The following is a 20,517-nucleotide window of genomic DNA, read 5'->3' on the forward strand; positions in this document are numbered from 1 at the left end:
TAAACAATTACTACACAATACTACGCTACAAGGCTCTACGTTTTACTACGCTAAAAAGGTCTACATTTTACTACGCTAAAAAATAATCTAAACTAAACGGCATAAAAACACATAAATATACATGAGGATATTAACAAACACATTTTTTAGACTAATTTACATATTTTTATACAATACTTAAATTAAATCCGGATAAAATTTAACATGCTAGTTTCGGAAAAAATAAACACAAACCGAAATAGAACACATACAAATCAAGTAATATGCATTGTTATAAAAGTTTCAACTTAAAATAAATTGAAATACCTCGATTTAGAATTTTCGAAATGTAAATAGATCGAAATTTTGACTCCGAAAGAGTGAATCCACAATAACACGAAGCTCTACTCGACAGTGGGACCACCAATATTCAACTTTTATGTGACGGGGGGACCCAAAATTTTTATTTTTATTTTAAAATTTGGGCAGAATCGGTGGGGGAGGGGGGACCAGAAGGGAGTAAGAAATGAGAAATGAGGGAGATGGAACGAAGAAGAAGAAGACGGAGGATTTGTATTAAGGGGTATAGCGCCACTATTAATGGCGCTATGTGTGATGGTAATAAGGGGTATAGCGCCACTATTAATGGCGCTATGTAAGGTGTGTCAGTATAGCGCCACAAATAGTGGCGCTATACAGTAACGGTGCAGTTAACGTTACTGTATAGCGCCACTATTTGTGGCGTTATATATAGTTTGGTAACTTTTTTTTAACACTTATTTACGTATTTTAAGTAAAAAAAACCATATTTTTGTTCCGGACTCGATGCCAAGTCACCTTATATATAATATATATGTATAACTATAGTAAATTGGTAAGGTTTGGTATACACACTCGGTGGAAGTAAATTTCGCCCTCCCTCTAATGCTTTTCCACGGTTCCACACCAGCATTATGTGAACCCACTATTTCATGGTTTCAAGGAGTATTGGATGGTTATTTTCTAATTTACCCTGGTCTACATTTACAACAACAATAAACCAAAAAATCCTACAAGTAGGGCTCAGGAAGGGTAGTGTATACGCAGACCTTATCCCTACCTTATAAAGATAGAGATGTTGTTTCCGAAAAACCCTCAGCTCAAGAACTATGTTACCTTGGTCTAAAAATAAAATAAAATAAAGTTAATATCACTAATAGAAAGCCTATACCGCAAACACCTATATAACACGTGTATATATTGCGTGCATGGCAATTTCCCCTTTCTCGCAACATGCTTCATTAAAAAGCAAAACAACAAATAAACCATTCAGTTGACCTCCAGTACGATGATCCCTTTGAGCTTTGATTTTCTCAAGACTGGTAAAAGAATATGCAATTGAGATCTAATACGATTCCTTAACTTCTTTCCACCTGGTTTTCTTATCGTTATCCACCCTCCCTTTTATTTACTTTCCTCTCTGTTTTTTCGATTTAAGGATTCTATCACTGCTAATATTTAAGGAGAATAACCAATTCTATTCATTGACACATTCCTCAACGAGACAAGAATTGGCATAAGAGGAATCTCCAATTACAGTTCATTCTTCCGAGGCAACCTAAGACAGACATGAGAACAAAAACAAAGTTTGAGTCCTTGGCTTTCATATTTGCAGAACGAAAATGGAAGGAACATAAGTAGACGTTATAATCGTTCTTTTCAACGTCGATGATAGCAGAGAGAGGACAGGGACTTCAATCCAACAGACCATACTTCAGAAACTCCTATTCACTGTACACCAACAATAAATTCTAGTGACCATACTTCTGAAACTCCCACTCGCTATTATCTGAAAGATGGAACAATCATATATATACTTAGTTAGAATGTAACATACTATTGTGGCACTCATATGCAAAGACAGCAATATGCAACTTACCAAGTGGACACACTTGACGAGTCTTGAGCCACCGACTAATGCAATGGAAGTGGAATGCATGGTTGCAAACACCTACAGGATCAGCAGATATGGCAAACAATGAACTCCCAATAACAGATATTAATCCACATCCAAAATGGCATAAACAGGATTGTGAGTGTAGCATAACTTCATCAATTTCATACACTTCATAGAAAATGTAGACCACTCCGAGAGGGTCGAAAAAGGGAGCTCCAGATATAGCAATATTTGACACATTTCTTACCTTGTCAAGACTGACTCAAGGAACTTAGTGGTCATTTCTAGATTTGTTATCTTCCAGAATTGATCACAAAAGATGCCGTAATTTTGTATAAACACAGATGAATACCAGCTTAGAATGGAAATAACACATTCAAGTGACGGCAAGTGTCAAGTATCTAATGATACAAAAGACATGCAAAGCATAGAGCTGGAGGCAATTCCAATTTAATATTCTCTGCCAATAGCAACTTAACACTCGCTACAACAAACTTTGAGGGAAAGGTATGATATGAAGATCCTTTTCATGTAGTAGTGCCTCATCAGTCTGCACCTCTACTGTACAAACAATTGTAAAGCACTATAATGCAATTATTGTACACATTCAACTAACAGACTTTAGTATAGCACATCAATCAAAGGGAGAAAACTGCAGAATTATATCTGGTAAGTCAGCGTAACTTAAAGGGAAAAAATTAACATAGTTGTTAGCTCGGAAACATACAAGTCGATGACCAGCTGAATGATGAAATGTTTTAATACCATCAACAAATGCCATGCATATCCCAAGCTATCCCGACTTCAATCATGACCAAATCACAAGAAGGAAAGTTATTTCTCGAAAACGGAAGAGGTATTCTAAAAAACATGACTTATCAAAACAGAAACATGCGTCCATTGTTAATATAAAAAACAAAAGAAAATACATTCTAGGAAACAAAAATTGATCAAACAAATAAAACTGTTTTCATCTTTTCTCCACCAAGTAATTAAATGGCTTTCTTCTTCCTTCATATTTCAGTGGTATACAGATATTGGTCTTTCCTATTCACGTAGCCTCATGGTTAAACGGGGGAATTACAAAGGGTGGGAGCGAGACTGTGGGTACTCTGTTTGTTGATGGAGTGTATGGGCGAGATACAGTGAGAGGAGATACAAGATATTAATCACATCATCTTTTGAGCTCATACCGCCGGAGCAACAAATGACTTTTGAGTTGCAACCCAAAAACAAAAGAGGAAGCAAGAGGAGAAGATGAAATACAGAAGATGCAGGAGAAGTAAAAATTGGCAATCATTGTGACTTCTCTGGATGACAGAAAATTAAAATAACACAAATAACCTTCAATTAGAACCATTATAATCAAATAAAAAATGTGGATGCCAGAAAATAAAAAATAAACAAATAATCTTCTGTTAACACAAAGCATGGTTACCAAAATCCCAATTCAACTCTTACATTTCTGGAAAAAAATCAACAAAATCAAGATATACAACTGATCTCGACATGACACTAAGTTCTTGTGTGGTGATCTCTTGTTTAGCTATCCAAAGTGCTTCTATCTTCAAAAGTATGAGCTTTCTCCCCCCATAAATAGACAAAATTTCTTCAAACTACGCCCAGAAATTCCATTTTATATTAGGAAAGCCAGAATTCACTATACAGTTAACTTTACCCCAAATTTTCTAATTCACCTACATTTAACAACAAACTCTAATCCTACGATTTGTGTCCTATCAAATTTATACACCTAATTTGATTTATGGACACTGTGCTTTGAGAGAGATCAATCTCCTTCATCTAACACAATTATTGATATTGCAAAAGAGCATTAATCATCTACTCCAATACTGTCCAATAATTAAGGCACCACAATTGCCTAAACTCTAAAATAAGGCGAATCTACCTCTTAATAACACTGAATCAACCTCTTAATGACCATTGGCACGAACACATCCTTCTTATTATCACAACGAGTGAATAGAATCAAGTAGTTTTATGTCTTGACAAAATCTAAGTTGTCAATAGTAGTACACATAAAATACCGCATAAGTTGATTCCTATGCAAACTAATTTCATAAAGAGCACAAAAGTCGCGGCGAATTGACCAACTAAGCTGTTTAATCAATATTCTCACACATAACAAGAGCAACATACCCCAAGCAACTGTGCATTCCTCACTTGTCGCGCTAGCTTGATTAGCTTGACACTCGATACCTAATCAAAATTAGCATAAACTAAGATCGAATATTAAGAGGATAAAAGATTTAATGAATGGTATCATATCAGAGAAAAAAAAAACCGGCTTCAACAATGTAGAAAAGAGAGCCACAACTCACACAGATCCATGATGTGATTCCTACAGATTGCACAATTATCAACCACAATATCTGCAACCAAAGTCACAAGGATTGATTATTGAACGTAAGAATGTAAAAAATTAAAATAAATTAGATAGACCAGCTGAATGTAATTCATGAAAATGTGCAAGTGAATAAATCAAATACACACACAAACACGAAAAAATACACAAATGGAAGTACAGAACTGCTATTACATTTATAATATATTTTCAATATGAACCCCAGAAACATAAGATGTAACAATATACAAGGAGCTGATGTTGCAAAAACATCAAGAACACAAGCATCCATGGACATTCAATTTTTCAGCAAGGATCGATCTATACTTTCACCTCGAAAAAAAATTATATACAATAACTATGCCTCAGTCTCAAACAAACTTAGGCCGGCAGTATGAATCCTCAGTGACCATGTTACTCCATATAAACTCAACGCAGTCCATTATAATCCAAAATAACAACAACAACAACAACAATAATACTACTACTAATAATTACTAGAAGTTCATTATATTTTCTACTGAGTACAAATTTTTGAAAGGCTAAACAAACTCCTAGAAAAGCATAGAACTCGAAAAAAAAGTATATATAGAGTAAATTCCTAAAACATATAGAGTCAAACCTCTTTATAACAACCTCGTCTGTTTCGATATTGTTTTGGCTTTTATAGTAAATGGTTGTTATACACCTATATATAGTAACATGGTCAATTGTTATACATTTGACGCAAAATATATTTTTGCAAAATATATTTTTGCTATTATAGACAAAAAATTATCCATTTTTTTAATGTTGCATATAAAGGATAAGAAAATTATTCAAATTTAAAATCTAAAAAGATATGCGTATGTTACTAATTAAATATTAAGAAAATTAATACATTATTAATAAATTTATAACTAAATGTACAAAGAGTTAGTTCTAAGGTTACACATTTTAAAGATCCTACAAAATAAATTCTTTAAAGATTGATGAAAAAACTTTGTAATTGTAGCTTATTTTGTAGATTCCATTCTCTTACTAGCGATATAACACTTGAATTGACAAAAATTTATGTCCAAACTTTTAGCAAAAGGATATCGGATAGCTTCCCCTTGAAGGCAATCTAAGTACATAACAATTGAATCTTCTATATAAATATTTTTTGGCATTTTCTAATGAAAAACATATCATGTGTAGATCTTTATATCTTATGTATTATGCAAGATAGAAACTTTGTTCAATGAAAAAGATTATATGCATATTTTTAGAACTATTATTAGTAATCTTAGACATTCTACATGGCTATTATAGAGGAGTAGTTTTACAAAGAACATTCTGCTATAAATATGGATGTTGCTGATATAGGTGTAAAGTTGTTATGGAGAGGTAAAATAAAACTTAGAAAATCAGTTCCGACGAAAACTTGGCTTTTATAGGGACAACAACAACAACCCAGTGAAATCCCACTAGTGAGATCTGGGGAGGGTAGTGTGTACGCAGACCTTACCCCTACCCTGAAGGAGTAGAGAGGCTGTTTCCGAAAGACCCTCGGCCCCTACCCCAAAGGAGTCGAGAGGCTGTTTCCGAAAGACCCTCGGTTCAAAAAGACAAAAAGACAAAAGAAGACAATATTAATAACACCACAGAAATAATATGAAAGAATATATATATATGAAAAATAAGAACAACATGAAATCAAGAAGAATGATACAAAGCAAAAGCAAAATAATGTCCCTACCAAACTAGTCTCGCAAAGTTATGGCATAAGACAAGACTCAACTACCTCCTAACCTACAACCCTAATACTCGACCTCCACATGTTCCTATCGAGTGTCATGTCCTCGGAAATATGAAGCATCGTCATATCTTGCCTAATCACCTCCCCCCAATACTTCTTAGGCCGCCCTCTGCCTCTTCTCAGGCCCTCCACAACCAGCCGTTCGCAGCTCCTTACACGAAGCATCTGGGCTTCTCCGCTGAACGTGCCCGAACCACCTGAGCCTTGCTTCCCGCATCTTGTCATCAATGGGAGCCACGCACACCTTCTCCCGAATAACATCATTCCTAATCTTATCCATCTTACTATGCTCACACATCCACCTCAACATCCTCATTTCTGCTACCTTCATCTTCTGGATATGTGATTTCTTAACCGGCCAACACTCACCCCCATACATCATGGCCGGCCTAACCACCGCTTTATAGAACTTACCTTTGAGTATCAGTGGCACTCTCTTGTCACACAATACTCCAGATGCTAACCTCCATTTCATCCATCCTACCCCGATACGGTGTGTAACATCCTCGTCGATCTCCCCTCTCCCCTTGGATAACCGACCCAAGGTACTTGAAGTTGTCTCTACTCGGGATGACCTGTGATTCAAGCCTCACATCCACGCTCACTTCCCTCTGCTCAGCGCTGAACTTACACTCCAAGTATTCCGTCTTTGACATGTTAAGCTTGAAACCCTTAGATTCAAGAGCTTGTCTCCAAACCTCCAGCCTCTCATTAACACCGATTCGCGACTCATCAATCAGAACTATGTCAACGGCGAATAGCATGCACCATGGCACATCCCCTTGAATGTGAAGTGTCAACGAGTCCATCACCAGGGCGAATAGGAACGGACTGACCGCAGAACCTTGGTGTAACCCCATAACAACCGGAAAATCCTCAGAGTCGCCTCCTACTGTCCTAACCCGAGTCTTTGCCCCATCATACATGTCCTTAATCGCCAAAATGTAGGGAACCGACACGCCTTTTGCCTTCAAGCTTCTCCAGAGAACTTCTCTAGGAACCTTGTCATACGCTTTTTCTAGGTCAATAAACACCATGTGCAGATCTTTCTTTCTATCTTTGTAGTGTTCAAGCAACCTCCTAACAAGGTGTATAGCTTCAGTGGTAGAACGACCCGGCATGAAACCAAATTGGTTGTCAGAAACGGACACTGTCATCCTCAACCTTGCTTCAACCACCCTCTCCCATACTTTCATAGTATGACTCAGTAATTTGATACCCCTATAATTGTTACAACTCTGAATATCACCTTTGTTCTTATACAATGGGACCACCGTACTCCACCTCCACTCATTTGGCATCCTTTTTGCCTTAAAAACAACATTCAACAACCTAGTCAACCACTCCAAACCTATTTTCCCCACACACTTCCAAAATTCTACCGGAATCTCATCAGGTCCGGTCGCTTTGCCCCTACTCATCTTACTCATAGCTCCCACGACCTCCTCAACATTGATGCGCCTACAGTACCCAGAGTCGTTGTGACTCTCGGAATGCTCCAATTCACCGAGCACAATATCCCGATCCCCTGCTTCATTAAGAAGTTTTTGAAAGTAAGTCTGCCATCTCCTCTTAATCCGGAAATCCTCCATCAATACTCTACCATCGTCGTCCTTGATGCATCTCACTCGGTCTAAATCTCGATCTTTCCTCTCTCTCAGCTTGGCCAGCCTAAATAACTTCTTCTCCCCTTCTTTTTCCCCTAGTTCCTCGTACATACGACTATAAGCCGCAGTCTTAGCCTCCGTGACCGCCAACTTCGCTTCCTTCCTAGCCTCCGTGACTATAAGCCGCAGTCTTGACTTTTATAGGGAATGGTTGTTATATAGAGGTCTGACTATATTTAAACCATTCACATGGAAAAGCAAGTGTAATGGTGCTTTGCAATCACTAGTTTATAATATTGATATATCACCGAGTTATGGTATTTAAAATCAGGAATAAATCTTCCACCAGCACAATGTTTAACCCAAAAAATAGTTTTTGAAGTTAAAACAATTAAATAATTCAAATTTTTAATAACCAATTTAATTCACTTTTCCAAGTATAATCAATACGAAAAAAGAAAGAAATGATAATAAGAAAATAGAAATCTTATTGATGATTGCAGTCTTTCTTCTGTATGAAAGTAATAAATCTTCCAATAATAGAGAATTGTAATTGACGCTATAACTTAGTAGTTTTTCGATAGGATACAAGATATAGAAGGGGTTAAATAGTATTACCATTCGTAACTGTTTGCTTTAGCTCCTGCTATTTATTGCATTAATTTTCCGTGATTGATTTGTAACGCTTTAGGTAATAATAACAAATCTGTGTAATCACGGATTGACTGACCCTTTCCATATTCGTAGCTATTAATGACCTTAATTATCAGTCTCGTGGCTATACTCTTATGTTTAACCTCGAGGCTAATAGACACAGTACACATCATTCTTCTTTGTCGTAATAATTACAATGACACCTGTCATCACAAAATAAGTCCACATGGCGAGTCTATTTTTACTAATAAAGATAGTCCTCCCATTTTCAGGATATTCTCAATTGAATATTCGGGAAGAAGAGAGTTTATTTATGGCGGGAATATTTAGCCGCCTCTTCCAATTATGATGTGTTGCTGAAGTGAAGAGACATACGCTCCTTCCATTTAATGCTCGAGACACGTGTCTTGTTGCGATTGATTCTGAAGTTTGCAACAGGTGTCTGTGCATGGGAAACCGCTGCAAACTTCAGAACCAATCGCAGCAAGACACGTGTCTCGAGCATTAAATGGAAGGAGGTCATATCTTTTCACTTCTGCAGCATGTCATAATGATCGAGAAAGAGAGAGGCGGCAAAATATTCTCACCATAAACAAACTCTCTACTTCCAAAATATTCAGTTGCGTTTATCCAGAAAGTGGGGGGACTATCTGTATTAGTGGAAAATAGACTTGTGACATGGACTTATTTTATGATGATAGTTGTCATTGGAGTTATTACGACAAAAAAGAATGACGTATAGAGAAGATGTGTGCAACATCATTGGGGTAATTAGGCGCAATATACGTACATATATGTGCCTATTAGCCTCGAGGTTAAACATAAGAATGTAGCCACGAGACTGATAATTAAGATCATTAATAGCTACGAATATGGAAAGTAGTCAATCCCTGATTACACGAGATTTGTAATTATTACCTCAATCGTTACAAATCAATCACGTAACGTACAATTAATGTAATAAATGACAGTAACGGGCAAGAGCTAAATAAGGCAAACAGTTACGAATGATAGTACTATGTAAACCCCCTTTCCATTTCTTGTATCCTTAACGAAAAACTACTAAGTTATATTGTCAATTACAGAATTCTATAACATGTATTTATTATTGGAAGATTATTACTTTCATACAAATATGAAAGACTGCAATCATCAACAAGATTTCCATTTCCTTTACTCTCTTAATTTATTTCCTTATCATTATTTGTTCCTTTTTTGTATTGATTATAGTTGGAAAAGTGAATCAAATTGGTTTTTAGAAACCCGAATTATTTATTTAATTACTTTGACTTCAAAAACTATTTTTTTGGTTAAACGCATAGGTACCAGATTACTTTGTCCATCAAGGATTCACCTTGAAAAATACACACACACACATTATATATTGACATGTTCGTGAATTCTTAAATAACACAATTTATGTAAATGTACATATATGTACACTAAGTTCACAATCGTCACGAAATACTAGCAAGTGCAATGGTACCTAACAACTACTATCAGTTTAAAATTTGAATAGGTCACCGGTTTATGGTACTTAGAAATCAGATTAAAATCGTCAAATTTACGCAACAAAAAATTGTAAAGGAAAGACAAAGGAAATTAATTAGGGTTAGAAATTGACCCCAAGCCCAGAGAGCAACAGCATTCCACTTTTTGATTTCAAATCGCTTGGGCTTTTTAGTGGACGATCCAACGCCGGTTGAACCCTCGCCGGCGGGAACCATAGGCACGTCGGTGTCCGGTGATGCCATTGAATTTTGAAGCTTCAAAGAGTTTTGAATTTTCAAAATGTGTTTTAGCTGGAAAATTTTGTAAGTTAGATGTTTAAGTAAGAGAAGTTAGTGGGCCTGGCTTAAGATGAATTGGACTGAACTGAAGCCTGTCTGAATCGGGTGTAAGCCTAGTCTTTTGGATCAATTGTCCAATAAAATATGTCGATTCTCCTACAAAGACCCTTCTTTTTCTCAACCGAAAAAAAAAAGGGGAAAAGACAGGACTACCTATAAAAGTGAAACTATTTACCCTCCTCTATCCATTAAAGAATTCTACCCACTAAATAATTACAACTCCTACCCATTTAATAAATAAACGACAATAACAAAATAACTACCCACGCTTTTAATGCCCTACGTATAAAAACGCAGAAGCTGCTCAAAATTTCAGAAAATTAGCGCACAAACGTGGAAAAACGCAGAAGCTCTTCAAAATTTCAGAAAATTAGCGCACAAAATTGAGATTTCCACTGATCGAAGAGCAGTAAGTGTGAAAAAACAGATCGAAGATGCTGATTCGGATTTTAATTTCGCTGTTCTCTTCAGATTTTGATTTTGGTGTTGGTTTGATTTTGATTTCGGAGCTAAATTTCTGAATTTTAGCTGAAAATTCTAATCTAGGTTTGGAGATCTGGAGATCTAAAGGTTTGATTTCGCTGTTGTTTTGTTGAAATTTCGAACACTGTTGATTTCGAACACTGTTGAAATTTTCAATGTTGAGATTCAATTTTGGACATAAAAGTGATTATAACTTTAGAATCATGAAAAATATTCCAATTCTGCTGCAACATAGTGGAGAATGGGATGATAACAATAATTTCATAAATTTCCATGTTGATGCAATTCTAATAAAGACCTATTGGAAATTTGAACAACTTCTCAGAGAAATTGTAAAGCAACTACAAAAGGACAGTAAAACAATAGTTATTCAGTATGCTATTGCTGGAGGATATCCACCAATTACAATTTGTAGCGATATGAGTGTTAGTGTTTATATGGAATTGAAAAAATCAAGTGCAGGGATGACAACATTTCCCCTGTGTGTGTCGTTTGCTAAAAACACTATAGCTGCAAGCACCTCCAGTTTCGATGTTGCTCCAATTTCACCAGAAATTGCACAATTTGAAAGCACTGATATGATTACTACGTTTGATGTGCAAGAAGGAGATGACGCCATTTTAGAACTTGATGATGCAAACATCATAACTGATCAATTTCATCAAAATGTTGAAAAAGGACAAATTTATGAAGACAAGAACCTGCTGGCTCTCATTATGAAACAGTATGCTGTTAGAGAAAAATGTCAATATCGGGTTCATAAATCATGCCCAAGAAGGTTCGTCTGCATGTTTTCAAGTAAAAAAACTATGTGATACCTATATAGTATATAAGTATGCTAAATCAGTATACTATGAGAGTATGGAATTGTATTGGTTTGTCTGTGTTTTTTATCAGTGATACTGGTATAGTATATAAGTATGCTATATCAGTATACTATGCGAGTATATAACTGTATTGGTTTGTCTTTGTTATTATCAGTAAAACATAATACCAATATAGTATATATGTATGCTAAATCAGTATACTATGTGAGTATAGAATTGTGCTGCTTTGTCTATATTTTTTATCAGCAAAATATGATACTGATACAGTATATAAGTATACCAACAGAGTATACCATGTGAGTATATAATTGTACGGATTTTTGTGTGTGTGTTTTTATCAATAAAATATGATACATAACTGTATTTGTATTATAAACAGGTATATCCTTGAATGCGTGGATGAAAGATGCACTTGGAGACTTAAAGCATCAAGCCTGCGAGCATCAAATCTTTTCAAAGTGACAGATTTCAATTCTGTCCATAGTTGTTTAACTGATAAGAGATTTTGTTCACAAAAGCAAGTTGTCTCAGCTTTTGTTGCAGTTGTGGTACAAGATAAACTTGTTGACCCGAAAACCATATATATACCAACAGATATCCAGAGAGACATCCAAAAAGCATATGGTATGGACTTGCTACATGCAAGCATGGAGATCAAAAGAAAAAGCAATACAATTATTGAGACGATCACCAAGTGAGTCATACAAGAAAATGCCAACATATCTTTATATGTTAGAGTACGCTAACCCAGGATCAGTGACACGACTACACACTGAAGGAGATGGGAGCTTCTTGTATGCATTCATAACTATATATGCATCGATTAGAGGATGGGTCTACTGTAGGCCAACAGTTGTAGTTGATGGAAGTTTTTTAAAGTCAACATATAGAGGGACCATACTCATGGCTTCCACGCAAGACGCAGAGGGTAATAATACAATCCAATTACATTCAGTTAAAGAAATAAAAAATATTTTCAAATATTTATGATACAAGTATACCAACAGAGTATATAGTTGTTTTGCTACACACTTGCACGTACCTATAACTATACTACTATATGAAATACTAAATTAATATTTTGTGTACAATCCAATTACATTCAGTTAAAGAAACAAAAAAAATATTTTCAAATATTATATGATACCAGTATGGTATACAAGTATACCAACAGAGTATATAGTTGTTTTGCTACACACCTGCACCTACCTATGACTATACTACTATATGAAATGCTAAATTAATATAGTGTGTTGCAATTGATATTTTGTTCTTTGGGTTTACAGGACATTCTACCCCTCGCATATGCAATTGTTGATTCGGAAAATGATGCATCGTGGGAATGGTTCTTCGTGCAGTTGAGAGAAACCTATGGACAAAGAGAAGGAATGTGCATTGTATCAGACAGGCATGATGCTATATGGAAAGCAACTTTAATTGTTTATCCAGAAGTCCCTCATTGTGCATGTATGTTCCATCTGTGGAACAACATAAAGACAAACTTCAGGAAGAGCCAAAAACAAATCAAAGAAGTATATTTTGCTTTAGCAAGAGCATACACTGTTGAAGAATTCAACAGGCATATGGCAGAGTTAGAAGCTATTGATAGTAGAGTGAAAACATACCTGATGGATATTGGATATGATAAATGGTCTCGGGCGCATTCCAAGGCAAATAGAACCATGACCATGACATCGAATATTGCGGAATCAGTAAATGCAGCAAACAAGCATGCGAGAGACCTCCCAGTTGTGAATTTGCTTGACTTTATGACAACATTGATTCAAAAATGGAATTACACCAATCGGAAGGATGCAGTGGAATCATTTAAGAAGATTGGTGCAAAGTATGAAAAAATATTGGTAGATAATACTATCTTATCACAGACGATGACGGTATACATTTTCAAAATCATAAAAACACTGCATGTACTGTATTTTTACTTTTTTATCTTAGTGATTTCACTAAACAACTGAATATTGTTATTTAAAAAATACTATTACTTCATATAGCTAATGACTTTTCTTAATTAAAATTATACTAAGGGTTGCCATCAACTGAATTCTTACATTTAGTAATTGATGGCCAAACAAGAAATGTGGTGCGCCTACATGAAAGAAACTGCACCTATGGGAGGTTTCAGCTAGACGATATTCCATGTCCACATGCAATGGTAGTTATACAAAAATTCCATATGGATTCATACAAGTATTGCTCGGATTACTACAGCATAGACTACTTGCTGAAAACATATGAGATACCAGTAAATCCATTGCGTGATGAAACAACATGGAAAATTCCAGAACATGTCTCTTCGCAGGTGGTACTGCCACCAAAAGGAAAAATCAAACCAGGAAGACCTAAAAAGAAGAGAGGCATAGGAGGCTGGGAAGGAAATACAGTTACATGTGCACTATGCGGGAGAAAAGGACACAACCGGAGAACATGCCGAAATATTCCAAAGAGAGATTGATATAATGCTTCAATGTTTTTATACAACTCATATATTGTAGAATCATAGCATTTGAATAGCAAAAAATAAAATGCATTTCTTGCACTGGACATATATTTGGTATGATGATTCTTTGCGAAATTACTTTTTGGCAACAAATTTATATGGCTACTTGTATTTTCAATAAGAATCTGTTTATTTTCTATTTTAGTATATAAAAGTGGGATGCATTTACATCTAGTTGCTGCAGGAAAAAAGATGCTGAAATATATCTGTGATACCCAAGTGGTATATCTGTATACCTTATTGGTATATCTGTATACCTTATTAGTATCAAAATATGTGCAGAAATAGAAGTGGTGCATGCTTTGCAGTTCATGTCTGTATTGAACTATAACAAATTGGAAGTCATTTACATGCAGTTATTTGTACATCATCAGGTACATTAATACAAGGTGATACCCAATGTTATATTTGTATACCTCGCTGGTATATAGTGGTATTGCACTAATATGGCTAAAACAAAATATGCGCAGAAATATAAATAGTGCACCAGATACAACGTGATACCTAAAATGCGCACACTTTGCAACTCATGTCAGTACTTACATCTAGTTGCTGCAGGAAAAAAGATGAGTCAAATACAACGTGATACCCAAATGGTATATCATTATACCTTATTGGTATATAGTTCTACTACACTAATACACCATCTATGCTAAAACTACAGATGAACATTAAAGCTTAGACCATAATCACATTCGAAAGCAGATCATTTAAATTCTGTCACAACTACTTTGTATGTTGCTGGAAGTGTTCACTTCATCTGCCCCTAATTTTCACTTGCTGAATCCATTAAACCTTACCCTCTGGCAAAGGAATGGACCTCGGCATCCTAATAAACCAACAACTTTATGGAAGAAACCTAAGAAAAGCCTAATAAAACAAGCTGAAATCAGAAACAAAATAAGCAAATTTTCAGCATCAAGAGACATAACTATACTGATAACCCCCATGTACTTGAAGAAATCTATTACCACATATTTTGAACCAGAATAATTAAATATGACAAAAGAAATATTAGCAGCTGGAAATATTTTATAAAGGCACAAGTTTCCTACAGTCTTGAATCAGCAGAAGGTCATTTACTACTAATAATACCATACTTCACCAAAAACTATTAAAATCCTGCAAAGTTTTCATGATACAATTAACTAAAATCAAAAAGAGACCTATACTACTTCTTGCATTTCTTTCCACAAGTCTTTTTAGGTGCTACTGGAGCCTCAGATTCACTTGATTCGCATGCAACTTCTTGTTCCTCCCATAGTGCCACAACAGTATACCAAACCTAGCTCGAAGACCATCCACATCAAAATTGGCAACAGGGATTGGAAGATCTTCAATAATATACTCTGCAAAGCAAGCAACATATACTCCACGATCTCTGAAATAAAACAAATGAATAGAATATAAAAATTAATTAGAAGTAAAAATGTTAATATGAATGAGGAAAACAAAGTAAAAAAAAAAGTAACTATTCTTACGAATTTTGCTGTGTTGGCAGATTTGTAATCAGTTTAATATCAAAAGGATTAGTCAACTTCTTTCCCATGTGCAGACCATTTTCTACTACAATGTCACTTCTTTGGTTATAAAATTCAATACTAACTAGAAATAGGGGGATCAACACAGCATAAGCCTCTGCCACTTTCTGAATAGCTTTTTTGTGCTTTCGACTACGTAGCGAGTCATATACATAAAAACATCTCTTGTGGAATGACACACACCCCAATATCCAATGCCAAATTTCTGCCAAATTAATTGGAAAAAGGACATGATCAACCTGGTGCCATGGAGTGTTGCAATGCATCCTAAATCCTTTCATGTACTCCATGATATCGTCTGATCTATCAATCAAATGATCTTGTTTCCCACCTTTTACAAATTCTGTGAAAACCCTTTGAATGATATTATTAAAAAGAGTATCTGTAGTTGTGACTTTGATTGGCATATTAATTCCATATTTCGCCTTCTTCCTAAGATAGTAGAATATAATATTCAAGTGCTGCAAAAAAGAGAGGAAGAAAACATGACTACCACTAACAATATGAATGAACTACTACAACAACAAAAATAAAAAGCAGTACACATACCGAACTAGAGAGCGGCCTGCCAGAATAGTTTAAGGTATGGAAAAACGTCTTATCATCAATCTGTTCAACTTCAAAGTCAAAACAAGGCTCTAGCTTTTGATCACCAGGTAAATACACTTCCCTATTTTGTATAAAAGAAGATATGGATAAGAAATATAACAACAAACATTAAGAAAAAATGAAAACAAAAGTACATGGAACGAATACGCACTCTCCCAATTGCATATTTGCTTCAACAAAGTTTGAGAATGCAGTCGTAAGCTTAAAATCAACAGTCTCTGAAATGTCATTTACAAATGGAAATCTTCCTTTGATAACCTTCGAGGATCCCCCAACTGCACTAATACCAGATTGACAGTCATTCCTATACGGTGACTGTTTTACAGCTGTGGGGCGCCTTTTCCGTGTTAAAACTGCAGGAGTAGTTTCAACATCTGTTTGTATCTGAAATATTTCTTGATACCGACTAATCAGGTTTAGACTTATTTACAGCACGAGTTGTCAGATCATTTCCATATTGATTTACATTACGTCTCCTTCCTTGTGTAATGGCAGCAATTAGATCAAGTTGAGAATCAGTATATTCAAAATCAGAATCCAAGTGAAGAACACCCCCGTGTCGACATGGAGCTTAAATTAGAAAATGCTAGTGAATAAATAAATATACAAAGTTAAGAAATTTAGAAAAAAAGAATGAAAAGTTATATATAGAAGACATTACCAGAAGGCAAATTCACATTACTTCCACCAACATCCACTTGACCAATACCATCAACCCGACATGCTAAACACATAAAAGCATTATCAGCATCACTACTTAAATAAAAAATAAAAAACTATCAAGAACCCATCATTTACATACTAACTACAGAATTAGTAACATCAACATCGTACCCTGTGGAGCAGTATTAGACTCAATAACAACATCTGCTCGTGTCTGTACAGGGATTCCTAATGGCAGCGGAGCAGGACCCGACTTTTTAACATCATAAAATGACTGCTTATATGTTGTTTGTTGTGTAATAGCGGTGATTTGATCAATTGCAGATGCAGATAGTTCAAAGTTAGAATCCAAGCCAAAATCATGCTCATTTACGAAGGGGGCTAAAAAAAGTTTTTTAAAAAAAGGGTTAGTCAATGCACAAATACATAGAGTTAAATAAATAAAAAAATAATCAAAAATTACATATACAACATTTTACCAGAACGCAAATCATCATCCTGTTGCTTGTGCTGAAAATGAGAAACTAACAATTTTAGTCTTATGTATATTACAAGAATACTATGTGCACTAAAAGTAAAGAATGGAATAGTATCCTATAAGCATATATTGCATCTTTGAACAATATACTATAGCATTATATTATATAAAAGATGAATACCGCTGAATTTCCCTCTGGTTTCACGGACTGCCTACCAATAGCTGCAAGCACCTCCTCAAACTTGTTCTCTACAAAAAGCTTCAAAGCTTGTAACTCCTTCATTACCTCAGCATTGGTAGGTTGGGAATCACCTCCGGTACTTTCAGGCATACTTTGTGTCTTTGGTAATTGAGTGCCAAAAATCTGAAAGCTATCGGGCTGGCTGGGTTGGCTGTCAGTGCACTCAACTTCAATTTCAAAGCTTAGACCACGCACATCAAATTGTTTCTTCTCATCATCAGTTGGGGTGATGTTCTTTAGCTGCAATTATTAAGCACACTAGTTAGAAATAGAAATGATAATAAAGTATGAAAGAAAAAAGATCCATATTACCATATGATACCAATATAGTATACATGTATACCAACAAAGTATATCACTGAACTGGGATATAGTATACATGATACCAATATAGTATACATGTATACCAACAAAGTATATCACTAAACTGGGATATTGCTACAACTGTGACTAAACTAGTGTACCAAAACATTAAGAGAGGCAATAAAACTATGAGAAAATTACCTGCTTGTGTTGCAAGCTACACATTTGCAAAACAACTCGCTCATTCGGGATTTGACCCCTGACTACCCATTTCAAAATTCGTGGAAGTTTGTTGTTTCCAAGATGATCAACAAAGTGACCATCCAAACTTGGGCAACATTCATACAACCAAGTCTGTAAAGCCAACGGGAAGCCATCAAGTCTATAAAAAGAAGGTTTATCTTGAAACTTGTTGGAATACGAGTCAATTGTAGCTTTATAAACATCTATACCCCAGGGATAATTATTAAAATCACCAGACTCAACCAAGTCAATGTAAGACCGTGAAATAGCCTTTGTTTTGAGTTGAGAAAATAAGAAGTTGTTGACAAAATACAGAACTGCTATCTTCAACGCATCATCATCTGTTTCCCATTTCTTCTTCTTAAAACAGTCTGCTAGTTGGGCAAATGTCGCGGATGCAGTCCCAAAATATTTTGAAATCAACCTATTCTCTGCTATGCTCTCTATACTTGTATCACCTTTACATTTCAACCCAGTAACAAGTGCAAATTCACCCAAGCCAAACCGCAACCTAGAATCATTCAATACAAACCGCATCTCATTTTTAACCTCATGATGTACTTCTCTCATAAGCAAATGGTGCATAACACGAATTTGCACAATCACTGGTGGCAGATCCAAAAAATAGCCAAAGCATGTTTTCTTAAACAGTCGAAGTTACCGCTTTGATAAATTCGCTTTTAATTGATGAATAACATGGCAATTGGTATCCCAATCAACCTTTGGTTTATAATCTAAGTCAATAGGCACAAGGAAATCCCAACACTGCAAAACATGTTCATATAAAATAATTTCAGAAATAGAATTCACTTAAAATGCAACTAAACCAACTAAAATATCACAACTACCATACGATACCAACACGACATATAATTATACCAACAGGGTATACAATTATACTGACTAATTTCTGGCAACTACAAATGACTATACTACTATTACATAACAGATAGGAATAAAGATAAAAAGCAAAAAGGAATGCAGCTATAAAGTATTTTCAAGATACTGTACGATACTACTATTATTAAAGGAAAAACAAATAGCGAAGACAGCTAAAAAAGAAGCATATGATAGTATATAGCTATACTAACAGGGTAAATAGTTGTACGGGGTTGTTCCAACAACTGTCTATAACTATAAAAACTATCACATAACACACATACACTATGTCTATAGGCACAAAACTTTTATGGGAAACATCATGCGTGCCATTGCCACTGCAACAAAACACCAGTTACGCAACAATCGGATAAAGAACATAAATGCAATTTTTTAGAAGAACTATGTCAAATAGCATTGCCTCCCCCTTCCAGACTCAAGTACTATGTCAATCATGTAACTGAGTACCTGACATCTTTTTTTGTATACTACTTAGCACCAATTAAACAAATCATTTTCATTAGAAAATAAGTCAATCATGTCCTAACTTATTACTTAAGGTTAAGAGATTCTTCAGATGTTTCAAAAGGGACAATGGGTGTTATTCAGAAAACGCCCCATACATGATCACTCTACCCCGATGCCTGCCTATAATCAATGCCAGTGGTGGTCACCAGCCAAGGCCGTGGGGCTTCTGCACATTGACTCCATCCACACCATGCCACCTATAAAGAAAAGCTCATTCTGCACACATAACTTACACGGTCCCATTCCTTCCATACTTGCTTCTCCCCACCACTATCAACTGGCCTAAACACTAGATCACGTACAAAATCATCTAATGCAAAGCTGAAAATCAGAAATCACACAGAGCAACTCTGGCTTCAATAAATTTGGTTGACAACAACAGCTACTGATTGACAGCACTAGTGAATCAGCGACCATTTTTTTAAACCTCAAGCAGAACATTAATTTAATCTGTCTATTTAATTCAAAAAATTAACAAAACTGACTATAACTATAATATAATACAAAAGCATAATAAGAAATCAAAAAATAACAATGTACTATACATTAAAAATCGCAAAGATCATAATTGTAAGAAAATTACCTTCTTGGGTGCGACACCAATTTTTCTCTTCTTTAACTGAGAATCATCGCTACAATCAACATCTACTGGTTGAGTCTCTGTTTCAGGCACGGATTCACGTCGGCTTCCCCCTAACTCAGAATCCTCAACAACTTTACCTTTTCTCTTATCAGTCACAGGAACATCTCCTATGACTGGTTCGAAATTTGTGTCGGGTAATGACAGGTAGGGAGTTTCATCGACTGACGCGGCATTAATATTTTTGCCTTTTCCACCCTCTAATTCTACATTTTCAGTTGTGTTTTCAACATGACTACTGCTAGGGTTACGACTAAGTGGAGACTGAGAATCAAAAAATAAGGAAAAACTAGGCCCAGACATGGCTGAGGCAACGAATTCAGTAGCTACTTCTTTTGAAGAATGATATTGTCCAAAGCGCCACCATCTACGTGCACAACTCTTCCGACCCAT

At 35.5% G+C, this 20,517-nt stretch overlaps 2 protein-coding genes across 2 annotated transcripts; both read right to left on the minus strand.

Moving 5' to 3' along the window:
* Positions 1 to 1,475: 1,475 nt before the first annotated feature.
* LOC142162915 (RING-box protein 1a-like) lies at positions 1,476 to 10,134 on the minus strand. The gene is made up of 5 exons (XM_075220032.1): positions 9,946 to 10,134; positions 4,258 to 4,308; positions 4,076 to 4,135; positions 1,898 to 1,969; positions 1,476 to 1,807 (listed from the first exon to the last, which is right to left on the minus strand). Exons 1-5 carry the CDS (start codon positions 10,073 to 10,075, stop codon positions 1,770 to 1,772), a joined length of 351 nt encoding a protein of 116 aa, XP_075076133.1. The 5' UTR covers positions 10,076 to 10,134; the 3' UTR covers positions 1,476 to 1,769.
* A 4,966-nt stretch (positions 10,135 to 15,100) lies between these two features.
* Positions 15,101 to 20,517, minus strand: LOC107829403 (uncharacterized). Its single transcript, XM_075220777.1, has 15 exons — positions 20,068 to 20,517; positions 19,879 to 19,934; positions 19,718 to 19,805; positions 18,739 to 18,842; positions 18,036 to 18,588; positions 17,472 to 17,771; positions 17,292 to 17,322; positions 16,984 to 17,193; positions 16,811 to 16,873; positions 16,580 to 16,719; positions 16,301 to 16,533; positions 16,090 to 16,210; positions 15,481 to 16,001; positions 15,230 to 15,380; positions 15,101 to 15,121 (listed from the first exon to the last, which is right to left on the minus strand). The coding sequence occupies exons 1-15, from the start codon at positions 20,515 to 20,517 to the stop codon at positions 15,101 to 15,103; spliced, it is 3,042 nt and encodes a 1,013-aa protein (XP_075076878.1).

Source organism: Nicotiana tabacum, chromosome 8 (genome assembly GCF_000715075.1).
Source record: "Nicotiana tabacum cultivar K326 chromosome 8, ASM71507v2, whole genome shotgun sequence".
NCBI classification, from domain to species: Eukaryota; Viridiplantae; Streptophyta; class Magnoliopsida; order Solanales; family Solanaceae; genus Nicotiana; species Nicotiana tabacum.

What these genes read in the sequence shown, in the direction of transcription:
- LOC142162915 (XM_075220032.1), bottom strand. Translation starts at nt 10,075, where the DNA reads ATGGCATCACCGGACACCGACGTGCCTATGGTTCCCGCCGGCGAGGGT. An exon ending in GGAATGCACAGTTGCTTGGG is followed by an intron (nt 1,970 to 4,075) that starts GTATGTTGCTCT and finishes CTGATCCTGTAG; the next exon opens with GTGTTTGCAACCATGCATTC. An exon ending in TCGTCAAGTGTGTCCACTTG is followed by an intron (nt 1,808 to 1,897) that starts GTAAGTTGCATA and finishes TCCATCTTTCAG; the next exon opens with ATAATAGCGAGTGGGAGTTT.
- LOC107829403 (XM_075220777.1), bottom strand. Translation starts at nt 20,517, where the DNA reads ATGGGTCGGAAGAGTTGTGCACGTAGATGGTGGCGCTTTGGACAATAT. An exon ending in GTCGCTGATTCACTAGTGCT is followed by an intron (nt 19,806 to 19,878) that starts GTCAATCAGTAG and finishes TCTGATTTTCAG; the next exon opens with CTTTGCATTAGATGATTTTG. An exon ending in GGATGATGATTTGCGTTCTG is followed by an intron (nt 17,194 to 17,291) that starts GTAAAATGTTGT and finishes AACTTTTTTTAG; the next exon opens with CCCCCTTCGTAAATGAGCAT.